This window comes from Pinus tabuliformis, chromosome 1_2, assembly GCF_031772625.1.
Source record: "Pinus tabuliformis cultivar Carrire ecotype Pingquan chromosome 1_2, CPIR1, whole genome shotgun sequence".
Lineage (NCBI taxonomy): Eukaryota > Viridiplantae > Streptophyta > Pinopsida > Pinales > Pinaceae > Pinus > Pinus tabuliformis.
The window spans coordinates 369,392,516-369,414,880 of NC_142298.1; the positions used below are offsets into that span (position 1 = coordinate 369,392,516).

Below are 22,365 nucleotides of genomic sequence, written 5' to 3' on the forward strand. Positions count from 1 at the left end.
TGGTGTGTGCAATGAAAGGGACTTGAACTGATCTACAGTCATTCATTAACTACTTGGGACCTTCACCCGCCTACTCTAGATTTGTTATTGAACTGTCCATCGAGGATGCGTAAGCAGGCTCGACTGATAAGGAGAGGACCGACAGGGGCTCGACTGATCTCCCTCTTGGTCGAGCACCTAAAGGTCCTCTCCTTAACAGTCGAGCCTGCTTACGCATCCTTATGGTCGAATACCCTAAAGGGTCCTCTCCTCTCCCTCTCCTTAACAGTCGAGTACCTAAAGGTCCTTATGGTCGAGTACCTAAAGGTCCTTAACAGTCGAGCCTGCTTACGCATCCTCTCCTTATCAGTCGAGCCCCGTTGCCGGTCCTTATCAGTCACTAACGTACCTGGGCATGGTGGTAGTTAGTTATATATGAGCATGTAGTAGTTTAGGTTCAGTATGGCGTAATGACATATATAATGATAGTGATTTCCTAGCTAGAGAGAGAGAAGAAAGACCAGTCTATGAGCATGTGGTAGTTGCCACTTCATAAAATAGAGAAGTGGATCCGTCATCGAGTGGATCCAGTGGGAGTGGTGGACCCGTCTCCATCTCCGTTCTCCGTCTCATCTCCGTCCTCCGTCTCCGTCTCCATCGAGAGGACCCTCACCATATGAATAGTGAGTGACTCCGTCCCTCTCCTCTCCTCTCCCTTGGGGTCGAGTACCTAAAGGTCCTTATCAGTCGAGCCCCCTAAAGGGTCCTTGGACAGTCGAGTGTGCTTACGCACCCTCACCCATATGATGAGTGAGAGTTAAAACGATGGCGGCCTTGACAGTCGAGTGTGCTAACGCACCCTCACCATATGAATAGTGAGTGACTCCGTCCCTCTCCTCTCCTTATCAGTCGAGCCCCCTAAAGGGTCCTTGACAGTCGAGTGTGCTTACGCACCCTCACCCATATGATGAGTGAGAGTTAAAACGATGGCGGCCTTGACAGTCGAGTGTGCTAACGCACCCTCACCATATGAATAGTGAGTGACTCCGTCCCTTTAGGGGGCTCGACTGATAAGGACCCTTTAGGGTGCTCGACCATAAGGTCCGTCAGGGTGCGTAGCACGCTCGACTAATAAGGAGAGGGGCTCGACTGATAAGGAGAGGGAGAGGAGAGGAGAGGACCCTCACCATATGAATAGTGAGTGACTCCGTTTCAAGGGCAGGTGCAAAAGTAGATCCAGCAATTGACTAAGTTGATTGAGTTGACCGAATGAAAGCACCACCTATACTAGTAGCATACTAGTAGCTAAGATAGAGGCGGAGGCTACGAAGAAAGCAGGGGTAGATACAACAAATACAAAGGTAGGCATATCGTAGGACAAGGGCTACGGTACCTAAAGTAGGAGCAGCATTACCAGCAACATAGCCTGTTGTTTCATATCCTCTAGCAGCAGCAGCAATAGATTAAGCTGTTGATGACGCATAAGTGGATTCTGTTGATTGAGTAGTTGATTATTCTTATGATTATGTAGTATAAAAAGGCCTTATTTATTTGAAGTCTTCATCCCTGCCTGACGTGAGGGCCTTTCAATTCATGCCTGATTGCCCATTGATGCTTTTTATGTGTGTCCGCTGGTGATGGACGTACGTCTGCTGGAGTTGGTGCTGTTGGCGCTGTGACTATGTCTGATGAGGGTGGGTGGGAGCTATGGCTTCTTCAGATGAGGTTGCTTTTCTTCGAGATAATATGTCTAAACTAGATGGCTCAACTAGAAATAATGGTCTGAATCCTAACCAGACTAAGTATGTCAGAATGTGTGGGCATACTTCCAAAGCTAATGTAATCTTCAAGCTCAAGGTTCAGGTTCTCATGAAGTCTGGTAAGCAGGGACTAATCCTAAGATGGTTCTATGGTTTGATGATTTGATGAGACTAACTAAGCCAAGGTGTGTTGGCATACTTCCAAGGCTTCTGTCTCCTCAAGCTCAAGCTCTTCGTGAGTTTGTTTGTTTGATGGGCAGACTGCAGAATGAAGCTAACGATGTATGGGCATACTTCCTAGTATTCTGTGTCCTCATGCTGAAGCTCATGTGTCTTTGGATGGAAAATAGACTAACCAGAAGAATCAATGCTCAAGTTGGTGTGATTGTAATATCGCATGGAGACTAATAATGCTCAATGGTGTGGTGTTGGCATACTGCAAAAGCATCTAAATCCTGAAGCTCAAGGTTCGTTGTCTTGGTCTGAAGGGTGCTTGTAAGGGGAGTTCTAGTTCTCGAAGGTAATATAATCCTAAGCCTGGTTGGTTGTTTGGTTGGCTTCTTGATGGCTACTAGCTCATCCTCAGGTTAAAGCTCCTGGTGAGTGTGATTGGTAGTTCCTAAGCATCCACATGCTCAAGCTAAAGGTGGTTTTTTGGTTGGTTTAGATGGATACTAGATTCCTGTAAGACTGGATGACTTCAAGGTCAGAGGTGAGTTCAATTGTTATAAGGTTGGTCTAATCATCGGCATGGTGCGTATGTGAAATACTAAGAAGCATCTGGGTTCTGACTCTAAGACTCCTAAGCATCTTCAAGTGTGTAGGCATACTTCATGAATTGTAAGACTCCTAAGCCGGTGGTGTTCTAAATCCTTCTATGAGATGTAAGGTTGTTTGCTTGTAGGAAGTTTGTCAGACTGTCTTAAGGTGGCTAAGCTGTTTCTAGGGTTCTACTGCGTCTAGTCTTGTTCTGAGGGTTTGAAGGGAGTTATACAGATAAGAAGGTATGCGGATTCCTTCCTAAGCAGGTATTGTAAGGATTCAAGGTCTAGTGTTTAATTCCAAAGATCTAGCTTCCTCAGTCCTTCTAAGCTAATGTCTCAGACCATCTTCAGATTGTCTCTGTCCTTCTTCGGAATGTTGGTTTGCTTCTTGAAGGATACTAGAGCCTATGGTGTAAGCAGCTTACGTATTATTCATATATTATGATAGCTTGTTTCTCTGTATTGGTTACTAGTAATCACAATGCATAACCTTATGGACAGTGTTCACATAATCTACATGCCTTAATTACGATAAGCTCTTGTTCCTGTATTAGTATAGCTTGATTACAGTGATATCATAACTCTTACATATTACTGATATAAGCTCAATGTAAGGATATGGAATATGAAGCGTATAGTCTAATCACTTACACGGTATCAATTGATGTACCATATATAATTTACTAAGCTTAAACTCCATATTAGTAGAAGCTGTAATACATTTATACCTATAACTATTTCACACATATGGCTCCGATTCCCATTGAATTGATTACAATGATTACTCTTATTCAAGCATTGTGTTAGCTTCTCACTTCCATGGGACTAATCTGATGAATACCTTTCTTACTAGTATATACTAAGCTTATACGAGCTCATATTAACCCTTTCTATTCATTATGGTATTCCTTACATCACTATTACTAGTATGATTAAGCTCTCTATGTGTAATAACAAGCTTGTGTTCGTAGATACGTGTTACTTATGTAATCATATCGAGTGAGCTTAAAGCCCTATTCCATACAAATCATACCTTGTTGAATATGAAGCTCTATGGGATTAGCTCATCCTCATACTATGATTAGTTTCCAATATCATGGATAACATACAACACATTAAGAGTGATTGATTACGGGAATAGGATTGGTCATCATTCAATGAACACTTAAGCATGAGCCATCACTAACCTGTAGACCAACCTGTTATGGAGTTGAACCATATTGCTTCTATTGCACTATAAGGGTAAAACAGGTAGTTAATCAAAAACCTGATAATACTTGTACACATAGCTTGAATCAATGGAGTTAATTCATCTTATCATATAAGGTGCCGTAAGGCCGCTTGACCGTAAGGGAAAGGTGAGTAAGGCCGCTCGACTAACAGGCCGCCATCATGCGAAGCATAGCTCGACCGTCCTCTATTCTCATTTTTATCGGATGTTTTTGAGAAGGGGCATCTGGGGGGATGACAGCTTCTTTGTTGGCCTTTGTCAAGTCAATGAATTCCTCCAGGTCTTTTGGCTCATTTTCTATCACAGGGACATCCCCTAATTCATCTCTTCCTTTCTGCCCTATCTATTGTCCTAGTGCAGATTCTTATCCACTGACTGCGGACCTTGACAACCCTGCTTGAAAACCCGGGGGGATATGTCAACTATTCTTGAGAGCTGGTAGGAAGTGATTTGGTTCCAGAAGCTCCACTTGTACTATGTAGGGTTAACTAATGTGTGATAAGTATCGGGGAAGAAAAAACTGAAGATAGATTAGTGGTCTTAGTGGGCGGAGCATTTGGATCTCCCCCTAAACCTAGGCCTTTGGGCCTTTGCACTGGTCTAATGGGCTCTGTGATGCCCTGGCCTTCTTTCCCCAGTCCCCCTTCTCCTGTAAATCCCATGGATTGCATCACAGTGGACAGTGGCAGTAGCTAGTAGCAGTCAGGACTCAGGAGAAAAATGCATCATACTGAACACGATTGATTCAGTATTTAGGATGCTTCTCAGTTGTAGTAGTTGCAGTTGCAACAACAACAATGGAGAGAGAGTTGCAATGCAGATGTAGGGTTGGCAACAATATGGCAATGTCAGCAACAACACAGATGCAACATTAGAGTTGTGCAATGGTTGGTGGGCAGTAGCTAGACATGAACATTGTGACAGAGGGTGGTACAAAAACAAGGTGTTGTGACAAAGTGTGAAGCACTAGAGAGAACACCTTCCTCGCTGAGGAGTGCTAGTTTTTGTAGCATCGAAGGTGTTCTAGACTCGAAACTTTGTGGAGAGGCTAAAGCATAGGAGTTCTCCATAACTTAGAAATCATTTATGGAAATTCCACCTAGAAGTGTCTCAATTAGATTATTAGCCTATTTTTAATTATTTCTTAAGTGTAAACTTAGGAAATGTGGTTAATTAATCATAATTAATTGAAATAAGGTGTGAATCATCTAGAAACTCAGACAGATCGACATGGAATTAATCCGGGCCCTTGATTAAGTTTTAATCTTGGTCGTTGGAGGTCCAATAGAGGATTATAAGAAGAAGTTGATGGGTAGATGGAGACCGCACTTGTGGAGTTCGATTTCTAGAGACAAGCAACAGTTGCTGGAAAACCAGAGAAGGAAGCAAAGATAGTGAGGGCGAAGGAAGTTTTCCAGATCCGGTGAAATGCATTGCAGAGAAAGGCCGAAACTTCTCTAGGAAGTTGCACAGAGGCAACACATAAGTTTCATTGGGCACTTCGATTAGCTGCAGAAGGAAGACATTTTCAGTTCCAAAGGCTGGGCAGAGGTTCCAGAGTGTCGGAGAAATGTTTTTCCAGTTAGCAGTAGGCATGATGACTTGATTAACAGTCGATTCGAGTAGCACGTGCGACAAGAAGCTTCAGGTTGATGCAGAGCTTGTCCAGACCCAGTTGGATGGCTTGCTTTTCAGTGGTAGTCAAGTGTCGGGATTGTTCGGAGTGATGGTAATTTCCCTCTAGATATTTTTTCCAATATGTTCTCTGTAGGATTGCCAGTTTTCGACATCCAGATTGTACTCAAAATTTCTCACCGCTACTTAATAATAAAAGCCCTCACTGCTGTTGTAATGTTCCAAACTTAAATAAATAATGATATGCAAAACAAAAATGATTTACAACACAAAAATTTTAAACCATCAACAAATGCTCATAAAAACTTTGGAATTAAGAACAAGTTGAGCCATTTTATTAATCAATGGAGCAAATAAAATAGTATGGAGGAATGCACCTGGGCTTGCCTCAATGGCAAGTGTGACAGAACCCAGGTGATAAAACAATGATCTCAAATGCTGTAAATGACTGTTCCTCTAATGCTTTGCACTGCCCAGAAAACTTCACTGCTGCCTAGAAAGGGATTGCAATAAACTCCTCCTCTTTTGCTCAGAAAATGATGAAACTTCAACCACAAACTCCTTGGCCAAAACCAATAAAAACCCAAAAATGGTTTGGCCCGATTTGGACTTCCCAAATCGAACCCCAAAGCACTATTCAATCCCTAGTGATTCTACATTGTCTGCTGCAAAGATACAACTTAAAACCCCACCTCCGGTGCTCAGAAAATTATGAAACTTTATATTTGGGATCCTTGTCAAAAACCCAGAAAAACCCAGAAAGGATTTTGGTTGGTTTAGACTTCTGAAATTCGACCCCCTTGGAGCCCAACCTCAGCTACAACTGCAAAACTTGGCCTACTAGAAACTGCCTGTAAATCCTCTCGGAAATGCCCCCAAAGTGTTGGGTTGACCCTTGCTATCCAATCCCTGACTTCCCGGGTGAGCTCTTGGCCTAAGACACCTGCTCCTAAGCTCCACGAAAAACTACTGAGTGGCCTCTGCGCTATCCCCTAACTCAGCAATTTGAACTACTGGAATGTTGGCTCTGCTAGCTGTAAAACTTAGCAAGAATGCTGGTCTAGTGCTACTATCTCAGCTCTCTAACTCTTCGACAAAGAATTTGATGTTTGCTGGCCTCTATCTCCCTTTGTGTATTCTTTGGCTGCCTAGAAATACGCACTCCCTACTCTGCGCTAGTTGGTGGTGCTATGTCACTGCCCCGGAACTCCTGAAATCCTTGTAGAACTGCCTCTCTAGGGCGGGCACAGATGGTCCCTCGAAGTAGAGGTTGAATCTCCCGCTTGAGAGATTCGTGGCTAAACAACCGGTTGACTCAGCTAAACAATAGAGTGAACAATAAAGTGATTTTGTTTGCAAGATGTATGAATGAATCCCAAAATGAGAGTTGCTCCCTCCTTATAACTCCTTGGCCCTCCCTTGCCTCATGTGGGCCCCTCCATCTACCTACTCGAATTTCCCTCCAAGCTATTCGAATGGGCCAATTCGAATTCCCATGTGGGTGGCCCCCACATTCCACTAGCAACCAAATTAAGTCGAATTGTCTCCTAAGTCCCTAAGTAAAAAATGATGGGTTCTCTTCCTTAGCCAAAATTGTGTAGCAGCACCTTGTTACAAATGTGTTTGAGAAGGGACATGACAGTCCTCCCCTCCCAAATGTTGCTTGCCCTCAAGCAACCTCAAAGCTGGGTGCTCCAATATGTGCTCACCCTCCCAGGTGGCATCCTCATCTGGCAAGTTCTTCAAATGCTCCAAAAATCGCTTGTCCTCAAGCAATGCCTGAACGAGCATCCTCTCTAACTGTTGCTCCCCACTGTCACTACAACATGTGCCAGGGTCCCAGATGTGCCACTAAATCATCCCTGACCTCGGCACTGTCTTGATATGAAAGAATCCTTCAATGCTAGGATCCCAGGCCAACCTGTCCAACATGAAGCTCCCCTCTCTCCACTCACTATCCTGCCCAGTACAAGTACCATAAGTTCCTTGCTCCATCAGCGACTCGCTAAAGCCCAATGGAATATATGTATGATCTCTGCCTGCAGTAGCCGACACATCCCTAAAAGTTATTGAGCTGTGAAGCGTTGTGATGCCCCAGTTCCCTGCTAGTCCCATAGTAGTGCCACCATGCTGACGCTGCACTACTCTGACTATGTCATACTCCCCATCGTGCACAAACAGTATCCTCCTCTCCTGGAACTCGATGGTGGAATACTGAAAGAGGCGAGACACATCCTGCCTGGGCATCTCCATGGCACCAAGGCCCATCCAAATCTAACTCCGAAGCTATGCAACAGTAGAAAATGTCTACCTCCCCATATGATGAAACCCTCTGTGAACCCCCAGGTGTCATCCCGAGAGCGAACTATATCACTCTCTGCCACGACTCTGCTCATCACGAGTGATCTATCGATCAAATGAATCCCTGCATCACATAGGCAGACCTGCTACGGTATAGCCATGACAACCAATGGAATCCCTTTGGCCCTCATCTCTAGTCCTGGGATGCCACCCATTTATAGGCTTCATACATCATGAACTAATTTGAGGCATGCTAAACCTGTCTGGTGCCTGCCACTGTGTAGTACTGATGACCACTGGAAACCACGTGTGCCAAATAGCTACCCCTTGAATGCAACAAATAGATGGGTATTTGATATGTGCAATCGACTCAGTGTATGCAAACCCATCCTGCTCCTGCCAACCATCGCCACTGGTTCAGCTACCCGCCCCCTGGAGAATGTGTCGATACAATGTCGGGAACTCGGATACATACTGGACAACTATCTCAGTCGTACACGGTATCCTCTGCTCATGCATGGTCCAAACATGCCCTGTGGAAAGAGTGAAACATGTCTCCCCTGTGGTCAGCTCCCCGGGCATAGGATCAGTGATGAATGATATGCCATCCCTGTCGGTGATCACCTCATCCCACGACCTATGGTTGTTAACTCACGCACCGACTCGATGCCCTCGTTGAGAAGTCTCCCCTCTATCGCACCAAGTGTCATCCAAATATCTTGGGTGAGCTCCCCGTCCCCTGCTGCTCGTGCCCAGAGTGTCAAAGGACAACAACCAGATCGCATGTTCCCATAAGTGACGTAGAAGAGGGTCAGGACTATGAGTCCCCACGAATACCATCAAGCATTGCTCATCTGTGTCCCCATTGATCATGGCTGAGCTACACCCATAGGTATGCTCGTTATCTCCATCCATGGGTGTCCTTGGAGGCAACACTCCAAGACCTCGTTGTGCAGCACCATACACCTCTACATACCACCGATCATCCCAGTACTCACTCCCCGCAAAGCAAAAACGATTTACAACACAAGAAATTTAAACCATTAGCAAATGCTCATAAAAGCTCTGGAATTAAGAACCAGCTGAACCATTCTATGATCAATGGAGCAAGTACAATAGTATGGAGGAATGCACCTGGGCTTGCCTCAATGGCAAGCGTGACAGAACTCAGGTGATAATACAATGATCTCAAATGCTGGAAATGACTGCTTCTCTAATGCTCTGCGCTGAACTTCACTGCTGCCTAGAAAGGGATTGCAATACCTCTGGTGCTCAGAAAATGATGAAACTTCAACAACAAACTCCTTGGCCAAAATCAACAAAAAGATAGAAATGGTTTGGCCCGATTTGGACTTCCTAAAATCAACCCCTAAAGGTACTATTCAATCCCCAACAATTCTACATTCTCTGCTGCAAATATACGGCTTCAAACCCCACCTCTGGTGCTCAGAAAATTATGAAACTTTATATTTTGGATCCTTGTCAAAAACCCAGAAAAACTCAGAAAGGGTTTGATTGGTTTAGACTTCTGAAATTCGACCCCCTTGGAGCCCAACCTTCGCTGCAACTGCAAAACTCAACCTACTGGAAACTATCTATAAATCCTCCTAGAAATGCCCCCAAAGTGTTGGGCTGACCCTTGCTATCCAATCCCTGACTTCCCAGGTGAGCTCTTAGCCTAAGACACCTGCTCCTAAGCTCCACGAAAAACTGTTGAGTGGCTTCTACTCTGTCCCCTAGCCCAGCTATTCGAACTGCTAGAATGTTGGCTCTGTCGGCTATAAAACTCAACAAGAATGTTGGTCTATTATTGCTATCTCAACTCTCTAACTCTTCGGCAAACAATCTGATCTCTGTTGGCCTCTATCTCCCTCAGCGTATTCTCTGGATACCCAGAAATACACACTCCTTGCACTGCGCTAGTTGGTGGTGTTATCTCACTACCTCGGAACTCCTAAAATCCTTGTAGAACTGCCTCTCTAGGATGGGCATGGATGGTCCCTTGAAGTAGAGGTTGAACTCCCGCTTGAGAGATTCGTGGCTAAACAGTGGGTTGACTCAACTAAACCACATATTGAACAGTCGAGTGATTTTGTTTACAAGATGTATAAATGAATCCCAAAATGAGAGATGCTCGCTCCTTATAACTCCTTGGGCCTCCCTTGCCTCATGTGGGCCCCTCCATCCACCTATTCGACTTTCCCTCCAAGCTATTCGAATGGGCCAATTCGAATTCCCATGTGGGTGTCCCCCACATTCCACTAGGAACCAAATTAAGTCAAATTGCCTCCTAAGTCCCTAAGTCGAAAATGATGGGTTCTCTTCCTTAGCCAAAATTGTGCAAAACTGTGTAGCAGCACCCTGTTACAATTGTGTTTGAGAAGGGACATGATAGCTGCATATTGATTTTTGTAGCATCGGATGTGTTCTAGCCACGAAATTTTGTGGAGAGGCTAGAATACATGTATTCTCCAAAACCCATAAATCGTTTCTGGAAATTCCACCTAGAGACTGTTAGTGTCTGTCAGTCCTATTAATCACTAGTGATCAAATGTACTCTTTCAAAGTTGTTGATAGGGTTATTAGGTCAAATTGTTTTATTTTCAAACAAATTTTCAAATAAAATTTGATCATTGGTCAGTTCTAGGCATATTACTACTCCCTATGTTTCATGTTCAAGTTGCCATTTTGGTCGTGTCATCACTCATTGTGATAAGTCATCAGTGAAGTGTCTTTATCACCATCTTAGTCATCATCTCATGGTCAGTTATACTACAAAGTGCGAAGGTCCAAATCATCAGTTTCATAATCCATTAGGTGTCATTATTAGGTCAAGTCATCAAATGGTCATAAAAAGAGTCATGACATCATCTGGGTCATCATTATGGGAGTAGTAATTAGGGGAAAAATGTTCAAGGAGATTTCATCTTGTTTCAACATCCTCATTCATACTCCATATACCTCCCTCAACCTTCCCTCATAAATCCCCTCGTTCCATCAAAAACCCCTTTTTCCTTGAGAAAATCCTTAAATCCTAGCCCAAAACCCATTTTTTCCCTTGGAAAAAACTCATTCTCAAACTCTAGCCGAAATCCATTTGATATCAACTCTAGCCACATTCCATTTAAACATGTTGAAGTCCCTTTTAAAGGGCGGAGACCCGCAAAGCATATCGCTATCGGCGCAATCTCATGAAACAATACAATGGCCACGCTCGTCTCCCCTTCCCAACCGCTGCAGAAACTCCTCCCCCGCCAATTGTGATATCGTCTCGCCCGTCGATTGCGATATCGCAACGTTCCTTCCCCCTTTGCCGATATCGCATATTGTACCTTCCTTCACTCACCGATTTCGATGAGACCCGATCCGCCAATTGCAATATCGCAATTGGGGATCGCACAATCACAAGTTCCTCCTTCGCCAAACCCGTTCCCACTCCCTGATGGCAATGTTGCGAGATTCTTTTGGATGCGATTTTTTATATATATTGCAATTTTGAAGTTCCATGTCTGTCCTCTTTGTAAAACATGAAAAATCAGTGTAAAGGCCCCTCCCCTATTGCGATTGCGATATTTCAATGGCCCGGATCTACAGCCCAGATCAACAGTTCATAATTCTCCTGGATGGTCAATATCAGTTGATTTTTTCATGCACCTGACCATGGTTTCTCATTGTTTTTCATGTAATTTTCCAAACTAAACAATTACGACCTCCATTCACACAGCACCAAACCATCCATTCCACCTCCACTTAGAAGGCAACAAAGACATTTTCGACATATATCTATTATGCCTCCACTCAGAAGACAACAAAGACATTTTCGATGTATATCCATTCCGCCTCCGCTCAAACAGAATGCAGAAAAAGTGGAACAACAGCGCAGTTGATCAACCAACATGACTAACAACAATGTCTATTTGAGGCCTCAATTACTACCAGAATGCCCAGAACAACGCCAAAACTCAGCCCACTGATATTATTAGCAGTTTGATTTTTTTTATTTTTTTGGTAACAAATCATGAATTTTGTTTCAAGATGTTTATTTTTGTAAATAATCGTATAAATACTTCAGATTTCCGAAGTATTTTAGGTTGGATGTTTGTGAATCATAACTTGGAGCTAGTGTACATTTTGCATTAATATAACAGGCAGTTGCAGTTATTATCTTGGGATTTTTGTTGTATGTTTCTGTGACATTGTTTTCTCTAATATATTTATTTTTTTACCATCTCTATGCTTTTCTTGTGATCATCTCATGTGTTTTAAACAGAATTCATAGGTTATATGCTTTGTTTTGTTGAGATTTTTATGCTAGTGTTCTTTCTTTTTGATAAATGAATTCATGGTTACATGCTCATTCTGATCCTCTACCATTTCATCTCTACACCACCACAACAAACTATTTATATCACTGATCATGCCTACTTTTCCCCATTATACCTCTGCAATTGACCATTGGAAACCTTAGCCTAATTCCTAGATCTATGAGCTTCATCCAGCAAACCATAAAATCAAACACCATTGAGCTTAATATCTAGCCCAACATCTGATTCCCTCTCCAGTCACTTCATTGGCTGTGAGATCCTTGAGAGAGCCCTCTCTGATTTGGTAGGGCTAGCTGCCAAGTCTAAAGATTGGTTTGAGGTTACCTCCTTGGCTTCCTTTCTCAGCCTTGGGACACTGAGGAGTGCTAACATTTTTGGCGACCATACTAGGGAAACGAACATTTTCATATTCCCCGAGAAAGATCATTAAGTTTAGATCTGATTTGCTGATAGTGGACAGCAAACAAAGACACAGAAAGACTAAAGTCATTCACTTGGCGACTCCAACCTGATTCAAAGACTCCACTTCACAGGATTCAGAAATCAAGGTTTTATTGGTGACTCCACTGGCAGAAGACTCAGTGGCTTAAAGGATGTTGTAGTTCATCAATTGTTCTCAAGATGGACCCAATTGCTAGAAGGTATGCTCCTATGAATCGTGCTCACATTCCTAGTTTCCCAAATCGAATTCCTTGCATAGATTGGCAAACTAACTTGCCCAAATTCATAGATGGAAACGAGGATGAGGCTATTCTGCATCTAATAAAATTTCATTGGCATATACATAAGCTTGGGATTAGTTTTCATGAGGATTGTTTGATGAAAATGTTTATGGCTACCCTAGAAGGGAAAGCAAGATCATGGTATGAAGGGTTAAATCTAGGTAGCTTATTCTCTCTTAAAGATTTCCACGCAACATTCTTTGAGTTTTATGGAAAATCTCATCATTCATTCTTGTTGTTTGAAGATTGTTGTGAATCCTGTGAAGATTTCATTCAATACCTTGAAGAGGCTTTTGGTGATGAAGAATGTATGGATTATGAGATCATAGAGGCCCTTTATGAATTTTCTTCCCAACAGAAAATAACATAGATTAGCTGCTTTAATACAAAGCAACATTCACACCACACATCAACTCTTTTTTTGATTTTGGATGGAACAGATTTGCATCCTAACAGTTAGGAAGAAATTGGTCCAAGTCAGAATTCTGAAATTGCATGTACAGGAAACTTAAGCAGTGAAAATCAACAGGTTATTTCAGATCCTGTGGATGAACACATCAACATTGTGGTTGTCTCAATTGCAGAAGATCAAATTGAAGAACAAATTCCTCTTGCTAATCAACAAATAAAGGTAATTGAGCATATTATTGAAAATTCATTTGTTGATTTACAATAGTCTTGTGATCCAAAAGAAGAACCAACAAAGCTTAATTGTCTTGATCCACAAGAACATTTTCAACAAGCAGTGTTTTCTTCAGTGATTAAAGACCAATCAGATTTTCATGATGAAGACCATGTCTCAAATTCTCTTTCATGTTATATCTTATCTCAATTTACAACCCTTGAAGAAAATCGTAAAAGTTCTCAATCATTAATTTCTTCCTTGGATGTTAATGAAGTAAGACAACATATTATTACAAGTCATGTTCCTTCACCTGAAATTAATGAGAGTTTGCAACTACCTTGCAAGCTTCTGTGTGACCAAGTGAATGATAAGGGTAATCAAACACCTCTTTCTCCTTTTCATCCATTCTCTAACTCAATCATTAAAAGAGAAAAGGTTATCTCAGATCTTTTTGAAGAACAACATGAAGTATATGTTGAATTAAATGAAGTGTCCTTTTTAGACTTCCCTGTTGAACATGATATTGTTGTTATACTTGATGAGATTCAAGAGCATTCAGAGCACTTGACTACAATGGATAATAACAAGGAAAAATAGTTTTCTCCCATTCTGTTTGAAGAGAATCAGTTTCAACACATAAACAAAACAACAGTTTGGAATGAGGTTTGTTTTCCTGTTTTTCTTATGTTGCATGTTTTCCATGATCCTTTGGTCAGTTTATTGCAGTCATCGGTGAAGGGAGAATTTTCCAAGTTCATCAATACAACTATTGGATTCAGTGGACACTTTGAGTTGCCTATCTTTTGTTTTTTCTGCCTGCTCAAGGAAAGTGTGAGCAAGATTCAAGTAAGTAGCCATTTGCTGGATTGGTTACACTAGAAGGATCATATCACATGATTGTATATATATCTTCAGCAAGTGGGCAGTTATCATCAGGATTTGAAGCCCGAGGTGAAGGCCCTAAGATCTCGATGGTTTGCTGCCATAAGTAAGTCAGTGTTTTGTAGTCAAGTCAATTTCAGTTTGTTAGTCAATCATTTCAATGTCGAGTTTTGTTTTTTGTTTTTTTTTTACTCCACCGCCCAATGGATGAGGTTACCTGGTCTACGATGTTCTTGACACCTCCTAAAGGAGCTGCCATCCCCAGCTAGAGCCAATGTTAGTGTCTGTCAGTCTTGTCAGTCACCAGTGATCAAATGTACTCTTTCAAAATTGTTGATAGAGTTATTAGGTCAAATTGTTATAATTTCCAATAAAATTTCAAATAAAATTTGATCATTGGTCAGTTCTAGGCATATTACTACTCCCTACGTTTCATGGTCAAGTTGCTATTTTGGTCGTGTCATCACTCATTGTGATAAGTCATCAGTAAAGTGTCTTGATCAACATCTCAGTCATCATCTCATGGTCAGTTACACTACAAAGTCCAAAGGTCCAAATCATCAGTTTCATAATCCATTAGGTGTCATTATTAGGTCAAGTCATCAAAAGGTCATAAAAAGAGTCATGACATCATCTGGGTCATCATTATGGGAGTAGTAATTAGGGGAAAAATGTTCAAGGAGATTTCAACTTGTTTCAACATCCTCTTTCATACTCCATATACCTCCCTCAACCTTCCCTCATAAATCCCCCCGTTCCATCAAAAACCCCTTTTTCCTTGAGAAAATACTTAAATCCTAACCCAAAACCAATTTTCTCCCTTGGCAAAAGCTCATTCTCAAACTCTAGCCAAAGTCCATTTGATATCAACTATAGTCGCATTCCATTATGTTGAAGTCCCTTTTAAAGGGCAGAGACCCGCAAAGCGTATCACTATCGGCACAATCTCATGAAACAATACAATGGTCGCGCTTGTCTCCCCTTCTCGATTGCGATTGCGATTTTTCATATTGCAGGTTCTCTAGCCTGCTGATATCGCAGAAACTCCTCCCCCATCGATTGTGATATCGCCCCACCCGTCGATTGCGATATCGCAATGTTCCTTCCCCCTCTGCTGATATTGCATATCGTACCTTCCTCCGCTCGCCAATTGCGATGAGACCCGATCCGCCGATTGCGATATCGCAATCAAGGATCACACAATCACAAGTTCCTCCTCTGCCAAACCCCTTCCCACTCCCCGATGGCGATGTGTGAGATTCCTTTGGATGCGATATTTTATATATATTGCGGTTTTTGAAGTTTCAGGTCCGTCCTCTTTGTAAAACATGAAAAATCAGTGTAAAGGCCCCTCCCCTATTGCGATTGCGCTATGGCCCAGATTTAATCGGCCCGGATCAGACAACCTAGATCAACGGTTCATAATTCTCCCGGATGGTCAATATCAGTTCATTTTTTCATGCCCTCGACCACGGTTTCTCGTTGTTTTTCATGTAATTTTCCAAACTGAATGATTATGGCCTCCATTCACAGAGCACCAAATCATCCATTCTGCCTCCGCTCAGAAGACAACGAAGACATTTTCGACGTATATCCATTCCGCCTCTACTCAAACATAATGTTGAAAAAGTGGAACAACAACGTAGTTGATCAGCCAACAAGACTAACATCAAAGTCTATTTGAGGCCTCAATTACTACCAGAATACCCAAGACAGCACCAGAACTCAGCCAACTGATATTATTAGCAGTTTGATTTTTTTTTTTTTTTTGTAACAAATCTTGAATTCCATTTCAAGATATTTATTTTTGTAAATAATCGTATAAATACTTCAGATTTCGAAGTATTGTAGGTTGGATGTTTATGAATCATAGCTTGGAGCTAGTGTACATTTTGTAGTAATATAACAGACAGTTGCAGTTATTATCTTGGGATTCTTGTGGTATGTTTCTGTGACAGTGTTTTCTCTGATATTTTTTTTCCTACCATCTCTATGCTTTTCTTGTGATCATCTCATGAGTTTTAAACAGAAATCATAGGTTATATGCTCTGTTTTGTTGAGATTTTCATGCTAGTGTTCTTTCTTCTTGATGAATGAATTCATGGTTACATGCTCATTCTGATCCTCTACCTTTTCATCTCTACACCACCACAACAAACTATTTTTGTCACTGATCATGCCTACCTTGCCCCATTATATCTCTACAATTGATCATTAGAAACCTTAGCCTAGTTCCTAGATCTATGAGCTTCATCCAGCAAACCATAAAATCAAACACCATTGAGCTTAATATCTAGCCTAACATCTGATTCCCTCTCCAGTCACTTCATTGGTTGTGAGATCCTTGAGAGAGCCCTCTCTGATTTGGTAGGGCTAGCTGCCAAGTCTAAATATTGGTTTGAGGTTACCTCCTTGGCTTCCTTTCTCAGCCTTGGGACACTGAGGAGTGCTAACAGAGATGACTTAATTAAACTAATTTTTTTTTTAAAATGATTACCTAAGTCTAAACTTAGGAAATCTAGTTAATTAAAGGGTATTAATTAAGTCATGGTGAGAATCTTCTAGAAGAAGACATGGATTGACTTCTAGTTAATCTTAGCCATCGATTATGTTTTAAGCTTGGTAGTTGGTGTTGCAACAAAAGATTATAATAAGAAGACAATGGGTAGATGGAGAACGCACCGGGGCAGATACTCAGTTGCTCAAGTAGATCGATTTTCTCAATGGCTGAAGTTCGGCAAGAGAAAATCGAGTGAAAGAATGAGTTGCAGGTGGGAGAGAGAGAGAGCATCAACAGTCTAAGAGTGCAGGACGAATCTGGAGGCAGCAACGCGGAGGAGGGACGCAGGTCAGCACAGCAGAAGGTTTGACGCAGGGCCCACGCAGTCACTGCGCAGAGAGTGACGTAGAAGGGCCAATGAAAGAGGTAGGAGGTCCTCTTCGGGGTCAAAAAATTGTTGTGGAGTGTGAGAAATTCACTAGTAAATTTCTCTCAGTTACTGTTCCTCTGTTTTTTCTTGTACAAAAATTATTGCTGAAGATTAATAAAAGAAACCCTCATCTGTTGCATTGGTTTTCCCACATTGGGTTTTTCTTGGGACAATTGTCCAAAAACAACTATCACTGTGGTTATATATGTGCTCGCAGTTTCCTTGTACTTATTTTCCACAGAATTTTATTTGTGAAGGCTACAGTGTATGTATTTTGATATTTGTCGTAGAAAACTGCAAATAATTTGCTTAAGTAATTTAACAAATAGAAGAAATATTATCAATTAGTGCAGTAGGATTCAAGATTCTGCTTTTATATGTAGATGATATGTTTTTTACGGGATCATTGAGGCTCATAGAGGAGTGCAAAAGGAACCTTGCAGCAAAATTTGACATGAAGGATATGGGGCTGATGCACTATTTTTTGGGGATGGAAGTACTGTAGAAGAATGGGTAAATCTTCCTTGGGCAAGGAAGATATGCTCCAGAAATTTTGAAGAGATTCAGAATGCAGGATTGCAGACCCATGGCAACACCCATGATTACCAACTGGAAAAAGGTAGATGCCTCAGGGGACAGGGAAGTCGACCCCACCTTGTACAAACAGTGAATTGGGTCACTTATGTATCTGGTCAACACTAAGTCAGACATTTGTTTCATTGTCAATACCCTTAGTCAGTTCATGGTGTAACCAAAAAGGGTAAATTGGGAAATAGCTAGGCACATTTTCAAATATGTGTGTGGAACAGTCAGACTCAGGTTGAAATATACTCGAGGAGATGACATCAAGTTGAGCGGATTCATAGATGTAGATTGGGCAGGTAGTTCAGTGGACAGGAAAAGTACCTCTGGGTACTGCTTCAACGTTGGATCAGGGATGATCTCTTGGTGCAGCAGGAAGCAAAAGTCAGTAGCATTGAGCTTAGCAGAAGCATAATATATGGCAGCTAGCACAGCTACGTGCAAAGCCATATGGCTTAGGAAATTGCTGGTGAGTTTGTTCAGGAAGAAAATGGGAGCGACTAGTGTTTACTATGATAATCAAAGTTGCATAAAACTCTCTGAGAATCCAATATTTCATGATAGGTCAAAGCACATTGATATCAGATGTCATTTCATCAGGGATTGTGTTCAACGTGGGGCAGTCCAGCTGCAGTATGTCCCCACAGGAGATTAGGTGGCAAACATACTTACAAAAGCTCTAGGGAGAGTTAAGTTCATCCAATTCAGGGAACAGATGGGTATGGTGGAGAACTCATTTCAGTAGCAGATGGATTCTCAATTGCAGCAGCAGCAGCAAACGAGAGGGAGTGGCAGTGTAGAGGTAGTGGTTGACAACAATTCAGCAGGGTCAGCAGCAACACAAATGCAACTCATACCAGAGTTGCATAGTAGTGATGGGCAAAGCAGCCAGACATAAAAAACGTAACGGGAGATAAAGAAGAGACAGGGTGTTGCTTTAGTGAGTTGCAACACTACAACACATTCCTCGCTAAGAGGGAGTGTTGATTTTTGTAGCATCGGATGTGTTCTAGCCACGAAATTTTGTGGAGAGGCTAGAATACATGTATTCTCCAAAACCCAGAAATCGTTTTTGGAAATTCCACCTAGAGACGAATTAATTAAAATAATTAACTTTTTTAAATGATTCCCTAAGTATAAACTTAAGAAATATGGTTAATTAAAGGGTATTAATTAAGTCATGGTGAAAATCTTCTAGAAGAAGACATGGACTAACTTCTAGTTAATCTTAGTCATCGATTATGTTTTAATCCAATAGAAGATTATAAGAAGAAGTCGATGGGTAGATGGAGAACACACTAGGGCAGATACTCAGTTACTCAAGCAGATCGATTTTCTTAGTGTTTGAATTTTGGCAAGAGAAAATCGAGTCAGAGAGTGAGTTGCGGGTGGGAGAGAGAGGGAATCAGTATATTCTGAGAGTACAAGACAAATTTGGAGGAGGCATCGTAGAGCAGGGACACACGTCAGTGCAGCAAAAGGGTTGACGCAGGGCCCACATAGTCACTACGCAGAGAGTGACGGAGAAGGGCTAGCGAAAGAGGCAGGAGGTCCTCTTCGGGGTTAGAAAATTGTTGTGGAGTGTGAGAAATTCACTAGTAAATTTCTCTCAGTGATTCTTCCTCTATTTTGTCTTGTACATAAATTATTGTTGAAGATTAATAAAAGAAACCCTCATCTGCTACACCAGTTTTCCCACATTGGGTTTTTCCGGGGACAATTGTCCAAAACCAATGTGTCACTGTGGTTATATATGTGCTAATATTTTCCTTGTATTTATTTTCTACATAATTTTATTTGTGAAGGTTCCAGTGTATGTATTTTGATATTTGTTGTACATAACTGCAAATAATTTGTTTAAGTAATCTAACAAATAGAAGAAATATTATCAATTACTGTAGTAGGGATCGAGATCACCGAATTTTCACACTGCACCCAATTTCCCACGTTGGGTTTTTCCGAGGACATTTGATCCAGGTGGATATCGGTGACCACCTGCCAAGTCCACCTGGACCCCCACCATTGTTTCTCTCAGCATTTTCAGTTTCCTTAATTGTAGCACAACTTACTATTTTTAGCAGTTTTTCGGGTCCTGAACTTCTGGAGCCGTTTTGAGGCCCTAAACGACGTTTTTTGGGAAATCTAGGGGCAACATGGGTCCATGGACCGATGTTGCCCTTCCCAAAGTGGTAGTGCTCGGATAGATCTTTCTAACGAGCTATTGTACGCGTCAAACAGAGATCGTATGCCAAAGTTATGACCCCGGGAAGTTGATGTACCAATTTACCCAAACGGGGCCCACAGTTTGGCGTTTCATTTCCTAGGGTTAGGTTTCAGAATGTTAAGGGTTTTCCATTGTTTCTCAACAATAAATAGGCCTTCGAGCCTCATTGTAACACAGTTCAGAGGCATGTAGCCACCACATCTCTTCTCAGAGATAAGCTACCATCGCCCTAGCTGGTTTATTTCCATTTCTGGTTGTAAGCATATTTCAGTATTTTCCATTAATGAAATGAAGTATTATTTCCGCTGCATCTTTGTGTATATGGTTATCTCTATAATTTGTTGCGTTCCTGTTTAAATCCGGATCAGTGGTATCAGAGCAGTCTGCTTTTTCTCTGTTTTTATTTGCATGTCCCCAACAAGGTCGGGATATAAGGAGTTAGGGCTTGAACTGGTTGAACCTTTGCAAGGCCGACCTCGCAAATCCCGACGGCCTCCCATGGCGGATGAGAAGAAAGACGAGGGGGCGGGAGATCCCATCAAAATCTTGCTCGAAGAAGCCCTCTAGCGACAACGGAACGTAATGATGGACAACTTTGCCCAGATCCTTCAACGGCTACCCAGAACCGACGCATCGGCTTCCAGCAGCTACTCTGGAAATGCCACGCCCTTTAAGGTACAAGTTAATTTTGAAATCTCCATATTCGAGGGTCAGATAGACGCAGATGCCGTAGATAAATGGTTAAATCTGCTAAAGGGTTATTTTTCTGTTCATGAATTTTCGAGTCGGGAAAAGATTGTTTTCGCTCTTCTCAAAGCAGCCCCCCACGTCAAGGACTGGTGGGAAACCTACTGCGAGCAGAAGGATGAAAGTACTGGCTCACTATTTTCAGCCGCACCCACCTGGAATTCATTCCGGGATGCCATCAAGAAGCAGTACTACCCTGTCGGAAGCTATGAGGATGAATACATAAAGTGGACCACGCTGCGGCAGGGAAGGGACCAAGACGTGCCAGAGTTCACCAATCTTTTCCATACCCTTCGCACAAAGTTGGGTATCGAGGATTCAGAGCAACATTTGATACTCAAATATCGTGGTTGCCTGCACAAGTACATCCAAGAAGAAATACAATTCCTGAACATCTCCTCGCTCGGCGCAGCATACCGATATGCTGTCAAGGTCGAGCAGAAGTTTAAACAAAAGAAGCGAGACTTTGGATCTGCGAATCCAAAGCAAGGGAAAGGTGCCCCTAAACCACAGAACAAAGGACAAAGCCAAGGCGGGACAGCCCAAGACAACCCGCCGAAGCTGCAAGCAAAGAACAGCGCCGCGAATCCGAAAAAAGACACTGGAAAATGGTGTGAGTTCCATAAGAGCTCCACTCACAACACAAGTGAGTGTCGGGCCAAGCAGTCACTGGTGGCTGAGCTAAAGGTTTCTGAATCAGATGCATGTTCAGACTCTGAGTCAGAACCTGATAAGGGGAATGAAAAAGGGAAGCAGATCATTGATGCGGATCCCAACGCCACTGTTGCTACCGCCAAGATCCAGAAAAATGAACCCGAAGATCCAGAGGAGGAGGAGCGTCTCTTCCACTCCCAGATGTGGGTAAAGGGCTCCTCGATATAGTTCATTGTTGATAGCGGGAGTCAAAAGAACCTCATTTCGGCAGAGGTCGTGAAGCGGTTGGGCTTACCGACCACAGCACATCCACAACCATACACCATTGGGTGGTTTCACCAAGGACGAGATCTTCGTGTGAGCCAACAGTGTCGCCTTCCATACAACATCAAGCCCTTCACGGATGAGGTATTGTGTGACATTGCTCCCCTTGAAGTTTGTGATGTATTATTAGGACAACCATACTTGTGGAAGCGACATGCTATGTATGAATCAAAGCCTCATGCTGTTATTATTACATTGGGAAATAAGTTGTACAGGATACCAGAGGTAGCACCACCTACCGCCATCTCTTTGATTACTGCAAAACAATGCAGTAAGATCATTTCCAAAACCAAGAAATTTGTTTTCCTGATGATACGCCCTCAAGGAAAGAAGAAGATGGTGGCCGCGGCCTCCAGACGGGGTCCCTCTGCACGACAACTACAGATGGACAAGGTTGTGGAGGAGTACAAGGACATCTTCACCTCCCCTGCAGGGGTTCCTCTGCACTGTCAGGTCAAGCACTCCATCGATCTGACCCCAGGTGCGCCACTACCCAATGGACCAATTTATCGGCGCTCTGTTCTGGAGAACAATGAAATCAAGAGGCAGATTCAGGAGCTCCTGCAGAAAGGTCACATCCGTCCGAGTTCATCGCCTTGTGGGAGCTCGATCGTGTTGGTACAGAAGAAGGATGGGACGTGGAGACTTTGTATTGACTATCGGACGTTGAACAAGATCAC

At 42.4% G+C, this 22,365-nt stretch overlaps 1 protein-coding gene across 7 annotated transcripts in view; it reads left to right on the forward strand.

The window, feature by feature from the left end:
• The window catches only part of LOC149205908 (uncharacterized), a 304,264-nt gene that overhangs the window by 269,447 nt on the left and 12,452 nt on the right, over window positions 1-22,365 (forward strand). The window contains exon 6 of one of the 7 annotated variants that reach the window (XM_089393583.1): window positions 13,158-13,244. The exons of 4 other annotated variants lie outside the window; for them this stretch is intronic. In XM_089393583.1, coding sequence (XP_089249709.1) covers window positions 13,158-13,229 — 72 coding nt within the window. In that variant the 3' untranslated portion in view covers window positions 13,230-13,244. Of the gene's footprint in view, window positions 1-12,528; window positions 12,601-13,157; window positions 13,335-22,365 lie in introns of those variants that run through there. 2 more of the 7 variants (XM_089393584.1, XM_089393587.1) reach the window with 2 other exon arrangements.